We start from the raw sequence: 19,325 nt of genomic DNA, 5'->3' as shown, positions 1-19,325 counted from the left end.
AGTGATATAAAAACCCCATTTCAAATAAGTAGAAAAAAAACAATGGTCGGTTCTTATACAGGACATCCCATACTATATATGTACTTCACATGAAACCTTTTTACTGCAGCATTTTAGAGAAACGGGGTGTTAACATAGAAAAAAAGTACTATAAAGTCCCCCTTTCAAATAAGTAGAGAAAAACAATGGTCAGATCTTATACACGACACCCTTATCTCTGTGTGTACTTCACATGAAAGTTTTTTGCTGCAGCATTTTAAAGACACGGGGGAATTAACATAGTATAAAGTAATATAAGGACCCCGTTTTAAATAAGTAGAAAAAAACAATAGTCAGTTCTTATACAGGACATACCATACTATATGTGTACTTCACATTAAACCTTCTTACTGCACTGTTTTGGAGAAATTGTATATTAATATGATTTAAAGTGTTATAAAGACCCCATTTTTAATAAGTAGAAAAAGACAATGGTCAGTTCTTACATAAGAAATCCCATACTATGTACTTGACATGAAACTTTCTTACTGCACTGTTTTGGAGAAATGGGGTATTAACATAATATAAAGTACTATAAAGACCCCATTTCCAAAAAGTAGAAAGAAACAATGGTCAGTTCTTATTCAGGACATCCCATACTATATGTGTACTTCACATAAAAACTTTTTACTGCACTGTTTTGGAGAAACGGGGTAATAACCTAATATAAAGTGCTATAAAGACCGCATTTCAAATAAGTAGAAAAAACAATAGTCAGTTCTTATACAGGACATACCATACTATATGTGTACTTTACATGAAACCTTTTTACTGCAGCATTATGGAGAAAGGGGGTATTCACATAATATAAAGTGCTATAAAGACCCCATTTCAAATAAGTAGAAAAAGACAATGGTCAGTTCTTATACAGGACATCCCATACTATATGTGTACTTCACATGAAACCTTTTTACTGCAGCATTTTGGAGAAAGGGGGTATTAACGTAAAATAAAGTGCTATAAAGACCCCATTTCAAATAAGTAGAAAAAAACAATGATCAGTTCTTATACAAGACATCCCATACTATATGTGCACTTCACATGAAACATTTTTACTGCAGCATTTTGGAGAAAGGGGGTATTAACATAATATAAAGTACTATAAAGACCCCATTTCCAATAAGTAGAAAGAAACAATGGTCAGTTCTTATTCAGGACATCCCATACTTTATGTGTACTTCACATAAAAACTTTTTACTGCACTGTTTTGGAGAATTGGGGTAATAACCTAATATAAAGTGCTATAAAGACCGCATTTCAAATAAGTAGAAAAAAACAATAGTCAGTTCTTATACAGGACATACCATACTATATGTGTACTTCACATGAAACCTTTTTACTGCAGCATTTTGGAGAAAGGGGGTATTAACATAATATAAAGTGCTATAAAGACCCAATTTCAAATAAGTAGAAAAAGACAATGGTCAGTTCTTATACATGACATACCATACTATATATGTACTTCACATGAAACCTTTTTACAGCAGCATTTTGGAGAAACGAGGTATTAAGCCAATATAAAGTGCTATAAAGACCCTATTTCAAATAAGTAGAAAAAAAACAATGGTCAGTTCTTATACAGGACATCCCATACTATATATGTACTTCACATGAAACCTTTTTACTGCAGCATTTTAAAGAGAAGGGGTATTAACATAATATAAAATACTATAAAGACCGCATTTTAAATAAGTAGAAAAAAACAATGGTCAGTTCTTACACAGGACATCCCATACTATGTGTGGACTTCACATGAAACCTTATTACAGCAGTGTTTTGGAGAAATTGTTTAATATTATATTTCAAAGTGTTATAAAGACCCCAATTTAAATAAGTCGAAAAAAACAATGTTCAGTTATTATACAAGACATCCCATACTATATCTGTACTTCACATGAAACCTATTTACTGCAGCATTTTGGAGAAAGGGGGTATTAACATAATATAAAGTGCTATAAAGACCCCAATTCAAATAAGTAGAAAAAGACAATGGTCAGTTCTTATACAGGACATCGCATACTATATCTGTACTTCACATGAAACCTATTTACTGCAGCGTTTTGGAGAAAGGGGGTATTAACATAATATAAAGTGCTTTAAAGACCCCATTTCAAATAAGTAGAAAAAGACAATGGTCAGTTCTTATACAGGACATCCCATACTATATCTGTACTACACATGAAACCTTTTTACTGCAGCATTTTGGAGAAACGGGGTATTAAGCCAATATAAAGTGCTACAAAGACCCTATTTCAAATAAGTAGAAAAACACAAAGGTCAGTTCTTAAACAGGACGTCCCATACTATATGTGTACTTCACATGAAACCTTTTTATTGCAGCGTTTTAGAGAAACAGCGTATTAACATCTTATAAAGTGCTATAAAGAGCCCATTTCTGAAAAGTAAAAAAAAAACAATGGTCAGTTCTTATACAGGACATCCCATACTATATGTGAATTTTACATTAAATCTTTTTTACTGCAGCATTTTGTAGTATTAGGTTACTAATGTAATTCAAAATGTTATAAAGACCCCATATCAAATAAGTAGAAAAAAATAATGGTCAGTTCTTATACAGGACGTCCCATACTACAGTATATCTGTACTTCACATGAAACCTTTTTACTGCAGCATTTTGGAGAAAGGGGGTATTAACATAATATAAAGTGCTATAAAGACCCCATTTCAAATAAGTAGAAAAAGACAATGGTCAGTTCTTATACATGACATCCCATACTACATATGTACTTCACATGAAACCTTTTTACTGCAGCATTTTGAAGAAACGGGGTATTAAGCTAATATCAAGTGCTATAAAGACCCCATTTCAAATAAGTAGAAAAAAACAATGGTCAGTTCTTATACAGGACATCCCATACTATATGTGCTCTTCACATGAAACCTTTCTACTGCAGCATTTTAAAGAAACTGGGTATTAACATATTTTATAGTGCTATAAAGAGCCCATTTCCAATAAGTAGAAAAAAACAATGGTCAGTTCTTAAACAGGACGTCCCATACTATGTGCACTTGACATGAAACCTTTTTACTGCAGCGTTTTGGAGAAATTGGGTATTAAAATATTATATAGTGCTATAAAGACCGCATTTCAAATAATTAGAAAAAAAAACAGTGGTCAGTTCTTATTCAGGACATCCCATACTATGTTTGTACTTGACCTGAAACCTTTTTACTCCAGTGTTTTGGAAAAATTAGGTAATAACATATTATAAAGTGTTATAAAGACCCCAATTCAAATAAGTTGAAAAAAAAAAACAATGTCAGTTCTTATACATGACATCCCATACTATATCTGTACTTCACATGGAACCTTTTTAATTAACAATTGGGTATTATTATAATTCAAAATGTTATAAAGACCCCACTTCCAAAAAGTATAAAAAAAACAATGATTAGTTATTGTACAGGACTTTCCATACTAAATGTGTACTTCACATAAAAACCTTATTACAGCAGGGTTTTTGAGAAATGAGGTTTAACATAATTTAAAGTGTTTCAAAGACCCAATTTCTTGTAAGTAGAAGAAAACAATGGTCAGCTCTTATGCAGGACATCCTATATTATAAGCGTACTTCACATGAACACTTGTTACTTCAGTTTTTTGGAGAATTGGGACATTATTACTTTTCAGATGGATATAAACACCCAATTTCTAATAAGTACATAAAATCATCTGTTCTTGTACATATGAAGACTTCTTACTGCAGCAAGTTCTATAATGACCCAATTTCTACTATGTAGAAGAAAACATTGATCAGTCGTACAGGACATGCAATGCTATATGCATATCTCAGAGGAAGACTTGTTACTGCATCGTTTTGGAGAATTGGGACATTGTTACCTTTTAGATTGCTACAAACACCTCATTTCTAATAAGTAGAAAAAAGAACAGTCATTTCTTTTACAGGACATCACATACTATATGCATACCTCATAGGAAGACTTGTTACTGCAGTGATCTGGATTAATGGGGCGTTATTACTCTTCAGATGACTTTAACGTGTCCATTTCGAATGAGTAGAATAAAATAATGGTCAGTTTTGATACAGGACGAATGTGTCAAGGACAGACAGCACATCACAGTTTTCCACAACTCCAAATGTGTCAGGGATACACAAAATTGCAGTTCCCTTCCTGCTGAGGAACTGTATTTATTGACCTCCATAGTAATTGTTTTTTTTTTCTAAAATGGAAGTCAATGGTTACCAGTTTTCAAGTTCATTCTAAATATCTTTTGTGTTCAACCAAAAGAAGGAACTAATAAATGTTTGTAACCATTTGATTGCCAGTGCATAGTGCGTTCATTTTCACTTTTGGGTAAACTATCTCTATGAAATTAACCAAACATATTTGGTTTGTCTTTAGCCCCTTTCACACATACAGACCTTTCCGGAAAATTGCCGGCAATTTTCCGGAAAGGTTGTATGTGTGAACAGGTCCTTTTTGAAAATACCGGTAAATTCGTTCTGGCTATTTTCCGGAAAGAGAAGTTGTAACATTACCGGCAATTTGCCGGAATGCATGCTCTGTGTGAATGCAGAAGGAAGATTACCGTAATAAGCGCGTGCACGTCTAGAACGTGCTGACGTGAGACGTCTGCTTTAGCCAATCACAACAGTCAGACGCATTTACGTCCGCGCGTTTTGTGAGAATAAAAACCTTTGAATATTTTTCCAGACACATTTAGCTGCTAGAAGTTAGTCAGATCACGTTTATATGTTCTTCTTTATGCCAACTGTGTAAATAATCATAGATGAGATGCTTATGATAAGCCGTTGTTTGTTTACCTTTAGGCTTTGCGTGTGCCTTTGAAACAGCCTGTGAGCGCCTGCACACGCACATATTATGAACATCTCGACATGCGAAAGTGATCCTGCGAAAGTTGTTCACAATATTGATCATCCACAGAGTTTGTAATTTAGTCAAATGTTTACAAACACAAGCGCAGCCATTTAAAGCTCATTTGTGGTGAATGATGTCAGAATTTACCGGTATTTTGGAATGGATGTGTGAATGCTCTTTTCCGGAAAATTTCCGTAATGTCCTCGCCTGTGTGAACAGCGCTTTTTTGAATATACCGGTAAAGTCGTTCCGGAAATTTTCCAGATATTTACCGGTATCACTGTGTGAAAGGGGCTTTTGTCTTTGTACCCTACATTTGGAGCAGCACCACTCATCATCCCCAATAATATCATTTTGTTGTAATGGTACAATAATAGCTTGAGACAGTTGGGATGATGCCATCAACCTAACTGACCACTGAATTGTCCATTGAAGAACTGACCGTTTTTTTCTACTTATTTGAAATGGGGTCTTTATAGCACTTTATTTTACGTTAATACCCCCTTTCTCCAAAATGCTGCAGTAAAAAGGTTTCATGTGAAGTACACATATAGTATGGTATGTCCTGTATAAGAACTGACCAATGTTTTTTTTCTACTTATTTGAAATAGGGTCTTTATAGCACTTTATATTGGCTTAATACCCCGTTTCTCCAAAATGCTGCAGTAAAAAGGTTTCATGTGAAGTACATATATAGTAGGGTATGTCATGTATAAGATCTGACCATTGTCTTTTTCTACTTATTTGAAATGGGGTCTTTATAGCACTTTATATTATGTTAATACCCCCTTTCTCCAAAATGCTGCAGTAAAAAGGTTTCATGTGAAGTACACATATAGTATGGCATGTCCTGTATAAGAACTGACCATTGTTTTTTTCTACTTATTTGAAATGCGGTCTTTATAGCACTTTATATTATGTTAATACCCCCTTTCTCCAAAACGCTGCAGTAAAAATGTTTCATGTGAAGTGCACATATAGTATGGGATGTCCTGTATAAGAACTGACCATTGTTTTTTTCTACTTATTTGAAATGGGGTCTTTATAGCACTTTATTTTACGTTAATACCCCCTTTCTCCAAAATGCTGCAGTAAAAAGGTTTCATGTGAAGTACACATATAGTATGGTATGTCCTGTATAAGAACTGACCATTGTTTTTTTTCTACTTATTTGAAATAGGGTCTTTATAGCACTTTATATTGGCTTAATACCCCGTTTCTCCAAAATGCTGCAGTAAAAAGGTTTCATCTGAAGTACATATATAGTAGGGTATGTCATGTATAAGATCTGACCATTGTCTTTTTCTACTTATTTGAAATGGGGTCTTTATAGCACTTTATATTATGTTAATACCCCCTTTCTCCAAAATGCTGCAGTAAAAAGGTTTCATGTGAAGTACACATATAGTATGGCATGTCCTGTATAAGAACTGACCATTGTTTTTTTCTACTTATTTGAAATGCGGTCTTTATAGCACTTTATATTATGTTAATACCCCCTTTCTCCAAAACGCTGCAGTAAAAATGTTTCATGTGAAGTGCACATATAGTATGGGATGTCCTGTATAAGAACTGACCATTGTTTTTTTCTACTTATTTGAAATGGGGTCTTTATAGCACTTTATTTTACGTTAATACCCCCTTTCTCTAAAATGCTGCAGTAAAAAGGTTTCATGTAAAGTACACATATAGTATGGTATGTCCTGTATAAGAACTGACCATTGTTTTTTTCTACTTATTTGAAATAGGGTCTTTATAGCACTTTATATTGGCCTAATACCCCGTTTCTCCAAAATGCTGCAGTAAAAAGGTTTCATGTGAAGTACATATATAGTAGGGTATGTCATGTATAAGAACTGACCATTGTCTTTTTCTACTTATTTGAAATGGGGTCTTTATAGCACTTTATATTATGTTAATACCCCCTTTCTCCAAAATGCTGCAGTAAAAAGGTTTCATGTGAAGTACACATATAGTATGGTATGTCCTGTATAAGAACTGACCATTGTTTTTTTCTACTTATTTGAAATGCGGTCTTTATAGCACTTTATATTATGTTAATACCCCCTTTCTCCAAAACGCTGCAGTCAAAAGGTTTCATGTGAAGTACACATATAGTATGATATGTCCTGTATAAGAACTGACCATTGTCTTTTTCTACTTATTTGAAATGGGGTCTTTATAGCACTTTATATTATGTTAATACCCCCTTTCTCCAAAATGCTGCCGTAAAAAGGTTTCATGTGAAGTACACATATAGTATGGTATGTCCTGTATAAGAACTGACTATTCTTTTTTTCTACTTATTTGAAATGCGGTCTTTATAGCACTTTATATTAGGTTATTACCCCAATTCTCCAAAACAGTGCAGTAAAAAGTTTTTATGTGAAGTACACATAAAGTATGGGATGTCCTGAATAAGAACTGACCATTGTTTCTTTCTATTTATTGGAAATGGGGTCTTTATAGTACTTTATATTATGTTAATACCCCATTTCTCCAAAACAGTGCAGTAAGAAAGTTTCATGTCAAGTACATAGTATGGGATGTCCTGTATAAGAACTGATAATTGTTTTTTTCTACTTATTTGAAATGGGGTCTTTATAGCACTTTATTTTACATTAATACCCCCTTTCTCCAAAATGCTGCAGTAAAAAGGTTTCATGTGAAGTACACATATAGTATGGTATGTCCTGTATAAGAACTGACCATTGTTTTTTTCTACTTAATTGAAATAGGGTCTTTATAGCACTTTATATTGGCTTAATACCCCGTTTCTCCAAAATGCTGCAGTAAAAAGGTTTCATGTGAAGTACATATATAGTAGGGTATGTCATGTATAAGAACTGACCATTGTCTTTTTCTACTTATTTGAAATGGGGTCTTTATAGCACTTTATATTATGTTAATACCCCCTTTCTCCAAAATGCTGCAGTAAAAAGGTTTCATGTGAAGTACACATATAGTATGGTATGTCCTGTATAAGAACTGACCATTGTTTTTTTCTACTTATTTGAAATGCGGTCATTATAGCACTTTATATTATGTTAATACCCCCTTTCTCCAAAATGCTGCAGTAAAAAGGTTTCATGTGAAGTACACATATAGTATGGTATGTCCTGTATAAGAACTGACCATTGTTTTTTTCTACTTATTTGAAATGCGGTCTTTATAGCACTTTATATTATGTTAATACCCCCTTTCTCCAAAACGCTGCAGTAAAAATGTTTCATGTGAAGTGCACATATAGTATGGGATGTCCTGTATAAGAACTGACCATTGTTTTTTTCTACTTATTTGAAATGGGGTCTTTATAGCACTTTATTTTACGTTAATACCCCCTTTCTCCAAAATGCTGCAGTAAAAAGGTTTCATGTGAAGTACACATATAGTATGGTATGTCCTGTATAAGAACTGACTATTGTTTTTTTCTACTTATTTGAAATGCGGTCTTTATAGCACTTTATATTAGGTTATTACCCCGTTTCTCCAAAACAGTGCAGTAAAAAGTTTTTATGTGAAGTACACATATAGTATGGGATGTCCTGAATAAGAACTGACCATTGTTTCTTTCTACTTTTTGGAAATGGGGTCTTTATAGTACTTTATATTATGTTAATACCTTATTTCTCCAAAACAGTGCAGTAAGAAAGTTTCATGTCAAGTACATAGTATGGGATTTCCTATGTAAGAACTGACCATTGTCTTTTTCTACTTATTAAAAATGGGGTCTTTATAACACTTTAAATCATATTAATATACAATTTCTCCAAAACAGTGCAGTAAGAAGGTTTCATGTGAAGTACACATATAGTATGGTATGTCCTGTATAAGAACTGACTATTGTTTTTTTCTACTTATTTAAATTGGGGTCTTTATAACACTTTGAAATATAATATTATACAATTTCTCCAAAACACTGCAGTAATAAGGTTTCATGTGAAGTCCACACATAGTATGGGATGTCCTGTGTAAGAACTGACCATTGTTTTTTTCTACTTATTTAAAATGCGGTCTTTATAGTATCTTATATTATGTTAATACCCCGTCTCTTTAAAATGCTGCAGTAAAAAGGTTTCATTTGAAGTACATATATAGTATGGGATGTCCTGTATAAGATCTGACCATTGTTTTTTTCTACTTATTTGAAATGCGGTCTTTATAGTATTTTATATTATGTTATTACCCCGTCTCTTTAAAATGCTGCAGTAAAAAGGTTTCATGTGAAGTACATATATAGTATGGGATGTCCTGTGTAAGAACTGACCATTGTTTTTTTCTACTTATTTAAATTGGGGTCTTTATAGTATTTTATTTTATGTTAATACCCCGTCTCTTTAAATTGCTGCAGTAAAAAGGTTTCATGTGAAGTACATATATAGTATGGGATATTCTGTATAAGAACTGACCATTGTTTTTTTCTACTTATTTAAATTGGGGTCTTTATAACACTTTGAAATATAATAATATACAGTTTCTCCAAAACACTGCAGTAAAAAGGTTTCATTTGAAGTTCACACATAGTATGGGATGTCCTGTATAAGAACTGACCATTATTTTTTTCTACTTATTAAAAATGGGGTCTTTATAGTATTTTATATTATGTTAATACCCCGTCTCTTTAAAATGCTGCAGTAAAAAGGTTTCATGTGAAGTACATATAAAGTATGGGATGTCCTGTATAAGATCTGACCATTGTTTTTTTCTACTTATTTGAAATGGGGACTTTATAGCACTTTATTTTATGTTAATACCCCATTTCATTAAAATGCTGCAGTAAATAGGTTTCATATGAAGTAGAGATATAGTATGGGATGTCGTGTATAATAACTGACCATTGTTTTTTTTTCTACTTATTTAAATTGGGGTCTTTATAACACTTTGAAATATAATATTATACAATTTCTCCAAAACACTGCAGTAATAAGGTTTCATGTGAAGTCCACACATAGTATGGGATGTCCTGTGTAAGAACTGACCATTGTTTTTTTCTACTTATTTAAAATGCGGTCTTTATAGTATTTTATATTATGTTAATACCCCTTCTCTTTAAAATGCTGCAGTAAAAAGGTTTCATGTGAAGTACATATATAGTATGGGATGTCCTGTATAAGAACTGACCATTGTTTTTTCTACTTATTTAAATTGGGGTCTTTATAACACTTTGAAATATAATATTATACAATTTCTCCAAAACACTGCAGTAATAAGGTTTCATGTGAAGTCCACACATAGTATGGGATGTCCTGTGTAAGAACTGACCATTGTTTTTTTCTACTTATTTAAAATGCGGTCTTTATAGTATCTTATATTATGTTAATACCCCATCTCTTTAAAATGCTGCAGTAAAAAGGTTTCATGTGAAGTACATATATAGTATGGGATGTCCTGTATAAGATCTGACCATTGTTTTTTTCTACTTACTTGAAATGGGGACTTTATAGCACTTTATTTTATGTTAATACCCCATTTCATTAAAATGCTGCAGTAAATAGGTTTCATGTGAAGTAGAGATATAGTATGGAATGTCGTGTATAATATCTGACCATTGTTTTTTTTCTACTTATTTAAATTGGGGTCTTTATAACACTTTGAAATATAATATTATACAATTTCTCCAAAACACTGCAGTAATAAGGTTTCATGTGAAGTCCACACATAGTATGGGATGTCCTGTGTAAGAACTGACCATTGTTTTTTTCTACTTATTTAAAATGCGGTCTTTATAGTATTTTATATTATGTTAATACCCCTTCTCTTTAAAATGCTGCAGTAAAAAGGTTTCATGTGAAGTACATATATAGTATGGGATGTCCTGTATAAGAACTGACCATTGTTTTTTTCTACTTATTTGAAATGGGGTCTTTATAGCACTTTATTTTATGTTAATACCCCATTTCTCTAAAATGCTGCAGTAAATAGGTTTCATGTGAAGTAGAGATATAGTATGGGATGTCGTGTATAATAACTGACCATTGTTTTTTTCTACTTATTTAAATTGGGGTCTTTATAACACTTTGAAATATAATATTATACGATTTCTCCAAAACACTGCAGTAATAAGGTTTCATGTGAAGTTCACACATAGTATGGGATGTCCTGTATAAGAACTGACCATTGTTTTTTTCTACTTATTTAAAATGGGGTCTTTATAGTATTTTATATTATGTTAATACCCCGTCTCTTTAAAATGCTGCAGTAAAAAGGTTTCATGTGAAGTACACATAGAGTATGGGATGTCCTATATAAGAACTGACCATTGTTTTTTTCTACTTATTAGAAATAGGGTCCTTATAACACTTTAAATCATATTAATATACAATTTCTCTAAAACAGTGCAGTATTAAGATTTAATGTGAAGTACACATATAGTATGAAATGTCCTGTATAAGAACTGACCATTGTTTTTTTCTACTTATTTAAAATAAACTCTTTACAGTACTTTATATTATGTTAATACCCCGTTTCTTTAAAATGCTGCAGTAAAAAGCTTTTATGTGAAGTACACACATAGGATGTCCTGTATAAGATCTGACCATTGTTTTTTTCTACTTATTTGAATTGGAGTTTTTTATAGCACTTTAAAATATGTTAATACCCTGTTCCTCCAAAACTCTGTAGTTAAAAGTTTTCTTGTGTAGTACAGATATAGTATGGTATGTCCTGTATATGAACTGACCATTGTTTTTTCCTACTTATTTGAAATGTTGTCTTTATAGCACTTTTTATTAGGTTATTACCCCGTTTCTCCAAAACAGTGCAGTAAAATGATTTCATATGACGTACACATATAGCATGGGATGTTCTGTACAGGAACTGATCATTGTTTTTGTCTACTTATTGGAAATTGGGTCTTTATAACACTGAGTAATGCTAATACCCAATTTCTCCAAAACATTGCAGTAATAAGTCTTTATTTGAAGTTTAGAATGTGATGTACTGTATCAGATCTGACTATTGTTTTTTTCTACATATTTTAAATGAGCAATTTTTTTTCCAAATTGCTGAAGTAAAAAGTATTCAGATGTAGTATATATGCATATAGCATGGGACATCCAGTATCAAACCAGATCAGTCTTTTATTTAACTTATGTCAAACAATGTATTTATAGCACTTTAAAGACTTTATAGCTCAATAATAGCACATTTCTCCAAAATGCTGTAGTAAGTTATTATGAGGTATGCATATAATATTGGATGTCCTGTCCATAGTTTTCTTCTGTTAACTTAAATGAGGTCTTTTACATCAGGTATGCATGTACATCCTGTATCAGAACCAAACTTTGTTTTTTTTTCTACTTATTTCTTTATAACACTTTAAAGTGTGTTAATGGTACATTTCTCCAAAATGCTGCAGTAAAACAGGCTTCATATGATGTATGCTTAGTATTTGACTTCCTGCATCAGATCTTATTGTTGTTATATTCTACTTATAACAAATAATAAGGTCTTTACAGTCATCTAAAGTGTAATGATGCCCCATATCCCATATACTGAAAGAAACATAACCTTTTAAATCTCCTTTAAATAAAATAAACATATATTTGTAATTCAAACAATGTTTTGTTGGACTACTTTATGATTGTTTTCACTTTCTGAGGTTAGCCACGTTGTATAAAATTGCATTTAACCTTATTTGCAATGTACTGTAGTTGGCTAGGAGAAGTAGAAACGCATTCTGTGTATTTAGAAATCGTATATTTATTCTGTCCGTTTGATCTGCTATAAAATCATTTGAAGCAAAAAGATAAACTTGAGGAAATTAAAGGTAAGCCCAGAAACCAATTTCTTAAAATAACAACAGTCAAAAAAAGCTAATAAATTGTTTAATAAACCATACGTGGGAGGAAAGAGGGATAACCTTATCTTTCGTTGTCATCTCTCTGTTCTGGGCGAAATGGGTGCTCTGTGGAGCGCTCTCTGTGTGGCTGCTGACATTACCGTAATGATAATAATACGCGCGCACCGAAATATAAAGCGCGGCTGGCTTGACTGTGTTTTTCCGAACCGCGGCTGGCTTGACCGCAGTATTTATTTGTGTTTGTCCATATCGCAGCATCTTATGCTCGTTGAATGTGCGTTATTCGCTGGCGGGACGCTGTAAGTTTGGCATCGCTTCACCGGAGCGATACATGCGGGGTGGCGACACTGACATTTGGCGTGTTGACAGATCTGAAGGGAGGGTGAAACAGCTGGATGCTGCTGTAGATGGACTGTAAAGTGAAGCTGTTGTTTAAATGATGCTCGGTGCGTTTGCCGCATCGTTGAATTTGCTGAGCAATGATGACGAGAATGTTCCTTAGCGCGCGGAAACGCGACGCGCTGAGATTGCTAATAATGTGAATTTATTGAGTGCGAGATGTATAAACAAGGGCAGGAGGTTTCTGTCAGTTTGCTGAAGTGGAGTTGGTTAGGAGTGTAATTTGTTCCGGTATAGACATTTTCTGCAAAATATGTTGTTTGTGTTCTTGTTAACATTGTTAGGTGAGGGCTGTAGCATATTTTTATAAATAACACACGAACAAAATGTAGCACTAGGGTAAACCCAAACTACATGCTACCTTGTTTTATTACATTTAAAGCCTACACAGCTGTAGGTTTTGGGTCGTTTTTCAGCTACTTTTTTTCATTTTTAAAATTAGTTTTTGAAGGGTTATGTTCTTCTAGGATTATGGATACAGTTATTCATTTAGGCTACTTGATCAAATACAGTAGGCTATTTGTGTTAAAGCCTCGATTTGGGATTTAGCCTATATGTTTATCAGTAAATCATTTCAAGAGTTCAGATGCAAATGCATAGAGCTATAAGTGCCTCCAAGACTCTTAAGTTCTAAAACTTTGCTCTTAAATTAGCTTTTTTTCCCAATCCGATATATGCATTTAATTTACTATGACTCAATAAAAATAGGCTTTTTATTGTCTTTAGAGTTAAATTGCTGAACCTTTGCTGAAAAAAAAAACTATGTTCGAACTTCAAAAGAGTTAGCAAATCAATACCAATCTCCATTTTGTTAAGCAAACAAAAACACTCTAAATGGCATTTTTTCTCCTTATTAAATGGCAAGAAATTATATAAAATGTTTATAAAGTGAAACAAATATTAAAATTGAAATCGCCTAGTAAATTATGAGAAACTAAGTACTCATTGTGGGCTTCATTTCATATGTAGGTCCTGTCTTTTCACATTCATTGCAGACTAGAGAGGTCACTTGCTGACTTTGTAACCTCTCTAAATCACCGCCCTGCATTTTACTCCTGTCACATCTACTACCAGTACCAATAATGACGTTCATTTTCTTACTTGGGGGCCACAGAAACATGCTCTTTACAACACCTCCATGTTGCCTTAGTAACTTGGGAGTAATCAATCACTCTCAAATCAATCCTAGACAAGATTTTCCACCCTCTTCAGGAAGTGCAGCACACCGCTTTAAAGATTTGCTAATTAATGTTGATTTAGAAACAAGACAAGATATTTTTCACAAGTTTAACTTTCTTTTTCTTTCTTTCCTTCTTTTTTTTTCTTTCTTTCTTTCTTTCTTTCTTTCTTTCTTTCTTTCTTTCTTTCTTTCTTTCTTTTTTTTCTTTCTTTCTTTCTTTTTTTCTTTCTTTCTTTTTCTATTTGTCAAACTGAAACAAGTTATGACTTTTAATCAGTGTTATTTTTATAAAAAAAATATTATTTTTATTTTATTTTTATTATTAGTGCTCTTACTAAACAATGTCGAAATATTTAAGAAACATTCATAAAGTAAAACCATATATATATATATATATTAGAGGTGTAAACCTATACTGGTCTCACGGTTCGGTTCAGTTACGATTATCATGCCTTCGATTCGGTTCAATTCGATATCTCGATGCATCACGGTGCATTGACGATGCTTTCCATATACAGTGTTATATTTTAGGGGGGAGGCTATAACAAGCTATCTATATAAACACACAGACACACAGTACCACACTGTCTCTCATTCAAACACATACACAAACATAGACAGCACCAACGAAACACACACGCACACACACACACACACTTAAGCCCTCGCAACAGGGAGAGCTCGTGCTGAACGGAGCAGAAAAACGGAAAAAACGAAAAAAATAAGCACTTTTCCGACGGTCCCTTACTGAGAGCTCCTCTCAGCGCAAGCTCTCCCGGCTAAACACATATTGCGAGGGCTTAAACGGAGCAGTGCTCGTAATGTCGAGCGAAAAAAAAAGAAAGACAGCTGTGAAACATAACCAGCTTTGTCTTTCTGTAGGAAACACACTTTAGATCTTTTTAGGGTAAGAGGTTTTTGAGTTATTGCCGTCTATAACTGAATGTGTGTCAGGAATATCGAAAACAAAACCAACTGAACCGCGCTCCTTTCTGGCGCAAGCTTCTTGTTAATAAGTTAATGTGGAAATCTTACCTTGTTTATACCATGATAACATAACTCGGGCCAAGATAACCCAAACACAAAATTTTATTTAAAACACCTAAAATAAAAATAATAAATAAATGAATGATATTTTTGAAGTTCATTTTCTAGCAAGTTTTGTTCTCTTATAAAAAAAACTTAGTTATTTTATTTTTTATATGAATAATTTGTAGATATAGATACATTTTTAAAACTCTTTCTAAATGCATTTTGAGATTTAATGATTCATTCATACTGTAAATAATACAAATTAATACATTTTCCTGTTCATTAGTTTACTTCCAGTATCGACAATGGATTTCTCAGGTTCCTGTGTCATAGATACATGTGATTTTAATATGATATGTAGTTGTTTTTTTGATATATTTTATTAATTTCCAACTTTAAAAATCACTGAAAAAACTATATTCTGAGTCTACAATTAATCCTAGCTACATTAATTTTGATGAGAAAATTTGTGGTGTCTTCTATTGACCATAAACCTCCATAAACTGTCCAAAGTGGAGCTCCAAAGTGAACTGAAGCCTCTACATCCCTCTGAGGAGTTTCTACTCTCTGCTGCTGCATTGTATGCTAACACTGTATCATCTGTAAAGCTTACGTATTCTGTGTCCACATTTTCAGGTCATGTCAGGGGGTCGGCGGCGGATGCTGGAGCGCTCCGCATCAGAGGAGAGCGCCAGTGACCTGAGCACCTCACCATTTCCTGGAGACACCTTACCATGGAATCTGCCTAAACACCAGCGTGTCAAACGCTCCAAATCTGCCTCCGGAGACGTCCTGGATCCCGCAGAGAGAGCAGTCATCCGCATTGCAGGTCAGCGACTCATACAGATATATTGCCGCACTCACACTGTCAAAAGTAAAGGTGTTTAATGGACATTGGGTTACATGGAAACTTTTCAATGTACAAATGTTTTTTTTTTTTTTTTTTTTTTGACTGAAAGAGGGTTCTTCAGATTTTAAAAAGATTTTTATGCTAAGTACCATGAGGAAACAGCATTAATCTTAATTATTTTATTATACAGTAGTCAACATGGTTATAAGAAAAGAATGGTTCAAAGACTGGACAAATAATGTTTGATGAAGATTATATCCACTTCACAATGTTGACGTCTTTATTTTATTATGGTTGTTTGTGGCTAATATTTTGCACAACTACAATCATTTAAACAAACTCATATTGGAGAAGTGTTTTTGGAGAACCAAGCAGCTTCTTCTTTTTTGTTTTATTTAATGTTATATTTTTGAGCTTTTTATATATATTTATTTAATTTCTGGACGGGGTGGTGGCGCAGTGGGTAGCCCTGTCGCCTCGCAGCAAGAATGTCACTGGTTCTAGCCTCAGCTGGGTCAGTTGGCTTTTCAGTCTGGAGTTTGCATGAGCTCCCCGTGTTCGTGTGAGTTTCCTCTGGGTGTTCCAGTTTCTCCCACAAGTCCAAAGACATACGCTATAGGCGAATTGGGTGAGGTAAATTGTTTGTAGTGTATGTGTGTGAATGGATGTCTATGGATGTTTCCCAGTACTGTGTTGCAGCTGTAAGGGCATACACTGCTTAAAACATATGCTGTATAAGTTGGCGGTTCATTCCCCTCTGGCGACCTTAGATTAATAAAGGGACAAAGCCAAATAGAAAATGAATGAATAATTTATTTCACATTTTCTTATTCATCAAAAAAATAATAGATTTCGCAGTGAAGCAGTGTACCAGAGCTTAGCAATATACCAGAGAACGAGTAGGTGAGTGAAGGACTAGTTGGATTACAATAAATTTAAATACTAATGAATACCTTGGATTTTACTACAGTCATTGGTGGTGTAATGTAACATACCTTTTGTGTAAAAACTACAGTAATTGAGTAATTTGTTTATATTACTGTTGTTGTATTACTACATGAATGAGTTGGTGAGTTGTGAACATTTGACATTATTGCATTATTGCTTGTGCCGCTTAAATAGTGTGTAAAATCAGTCCTTGACAATCCTCCAGTGATGTGTGTGCAATCAGTAAGGATCAGGAACATGTGTGTATGAGCGGAGTGCATGTATGAATTTGTAGTCCATGAAATGGCAGATTTGTAGTTCGTTAGTGCTTGTGAATGTTTTCCAGTGATCTATGGTGTTTAGAACGCTGGTGATCGTGACAAAGGCTTTAGTCGCATCTTTACAAAAGTTTGTAAAGCAAACTAAATTAAACTAAACTAAAGCTGACTGAACTACCGCTATAGTAAACAGAACTCGTCTTTTGGTGTGGATGCTAAAATATTTTAGCTCAGGCAAAACTTTATAATATTGTTTTTTGTCAATAGTGTAGTGATGTTTGAAACAGGTCTCACGGAAGCGCTAATTTTTAAACCAAACTTTCTGTTGGAAAACAGAAACCTGTGTGTAACCAATTTGAACCCTTTACAAAAATTTATTTGGGAAATATACACTTTACCCACTCATATATGAAATTCACAATTGCATAAATTATTAATAAAAAATACTTGATTTTACCTTTAAAATCTTGCCAAACAATGATAAATATGACTGTTCCTGTGTAGTCAGAATACATTGCCACTTTTAGAATAGAAGTAAATTGAGAATGATGTTATTAGAGTAGATAGTAGTACACTACCTGAAAAAATTATTGTCGCCTGTCCAAGTTTTAGGAAAAACAGCAAATAACTTGACTTCTAGTTGATCATTTGGCATCAGAAGTGGCTTCTATGAAAGGCTAATGCCTCTAGATTACGCTTATTTTACCAAAATAAAATATGATCATGCCTTGATTTAATTAGGGCAGTAAAGTCTGATTTTCTTAGCGAAGTCTTGTCATTTAACAGAAATAATGTACAGTATAGAATATAAAGTCATGGTGCAGTGGAAAAAAGAATGAATATTGTGTATAACTCCCATGAGCTTGGAGGACTGAACCCATACATCTCTGCAATGACTCAAATAACTGATTAATAAAGTCATCTGGAATGGCAAAGAAAGCGTGCTTGCAGGACTCCCAGAGTTTTCTTTGATTTCAGGAACTTTGATGTGGAGGCTGAAGTATAATAAGGAGCACTATCCTGCTAAGGAATTGCCCTCTCCTGTGGTTTGTAATGTAATGGGTAGCACAAATATCTTGATACCATAGGCTGTTGATGTTGCCATCCACTCTGCAGATCTCTCGCATATCCTCATACTGAAAGTAACCCCAAACCATGATATTTCTTTTACCAAACTGATTTCTGTAAGAATCTTGGGTTCATGCAGGTTCCAATAGGTCTTCTGCGGTATTTGTGATGATTGGGATGCAGTTCAACAGATGATTGATCAGAAAATCTACCTTCTGCCACTTTGCCAAATGATCAACTAGAAATAAAATTATTATTTGTTGCTCTTACAACTAGGATCGATGACAAGACTTTTGTCAGTTAGTGGTGTAACATGATTCAGTTTCAATTTAGACATTACTAGAAGACTCCTTATCCTAAAAGTCTTCTTAAATTTGTCTATTTGTCTGACTGTTGCTTTTAAAACGTCTAATGTCACTCAAACATATTTAGAGATGGATAACTTGCATTAGTGGCTTCGCTAACAGTATTTATCTTTTGTTAGCATAGACAAATGCAGTGTTTTGTATCACACATAAGCCTAGAAGACTATATCCACACAGTATTTCTTGCTTGGCAGGTGTACGACCTTACGTTAAAGGTCTGCACAAAACAAGTTCTTTTGTTTACACAAAGATTATCCAAACATTTTTAGCATCTTGCTAACTATTGGCTTGGGTAAGAATGTCTGAATGTCCAGTACTTGGAGGGTTTCATATTCAAGTTGTACATTTACTGCAGAAACGCATGCTACTTGTGTGGATTTTTATTTTTGGTAACCTGCAGTAAGTCTGTTCCCCGTGTGACCCTGCCATCCTGCAATAGGTCTGACGCAGCTGTTACTCTCTTTCGCTGTGTGTAGATAACAGAACAAACTCAGAACACACACACACACACACACACACACAC

The 19,325-nt window shown here is 33.7% G+C and overlaps 1 protein-coding gene across 7 annotated transcripts in view; it reads left to right on the top strand.

The window, feature by feature from the left end:
* pleca (plectin a) overlaps nt 1–19,325 on the top strand; it is a 214,024-nt gene that overhangs the window by 18,359 nt on the left and 176,340 nt on the right. For all 7 annotated transcript variants that reach the window (NM_001430891.1, XM_021468103.3, XM_021468104.3 and 4 more), the window contains one exon: nt 15,951–16,143. In NM_001430891.1, the coding sequence (NP_001417820.1) occupies nt 15,951–16,143 (193 nt within the window). The remainder of the gene's footprint in view (nt 1–15,950; nt 16,144–19,325) is intronic.

This window comes from Danio rerio, chromosome 19, assembly GCF_049306965.1.
Source record: "Danio rerio strain Tuebingen ecotype United States chromosome 19, GRCz12tu, whole genome shotgun sequence".
Lineage (NCBI taxonomy): Eukaryota > Metazoa > Chordata > Actinopteri > Cypriniformes > Danionidae > Danio > Danio rerio.
The sequence above is the reverse complement of the archived record's forward strand: the minus strand, read 5'-3'. Positions and strand labels throughout refer to the sequence as shown.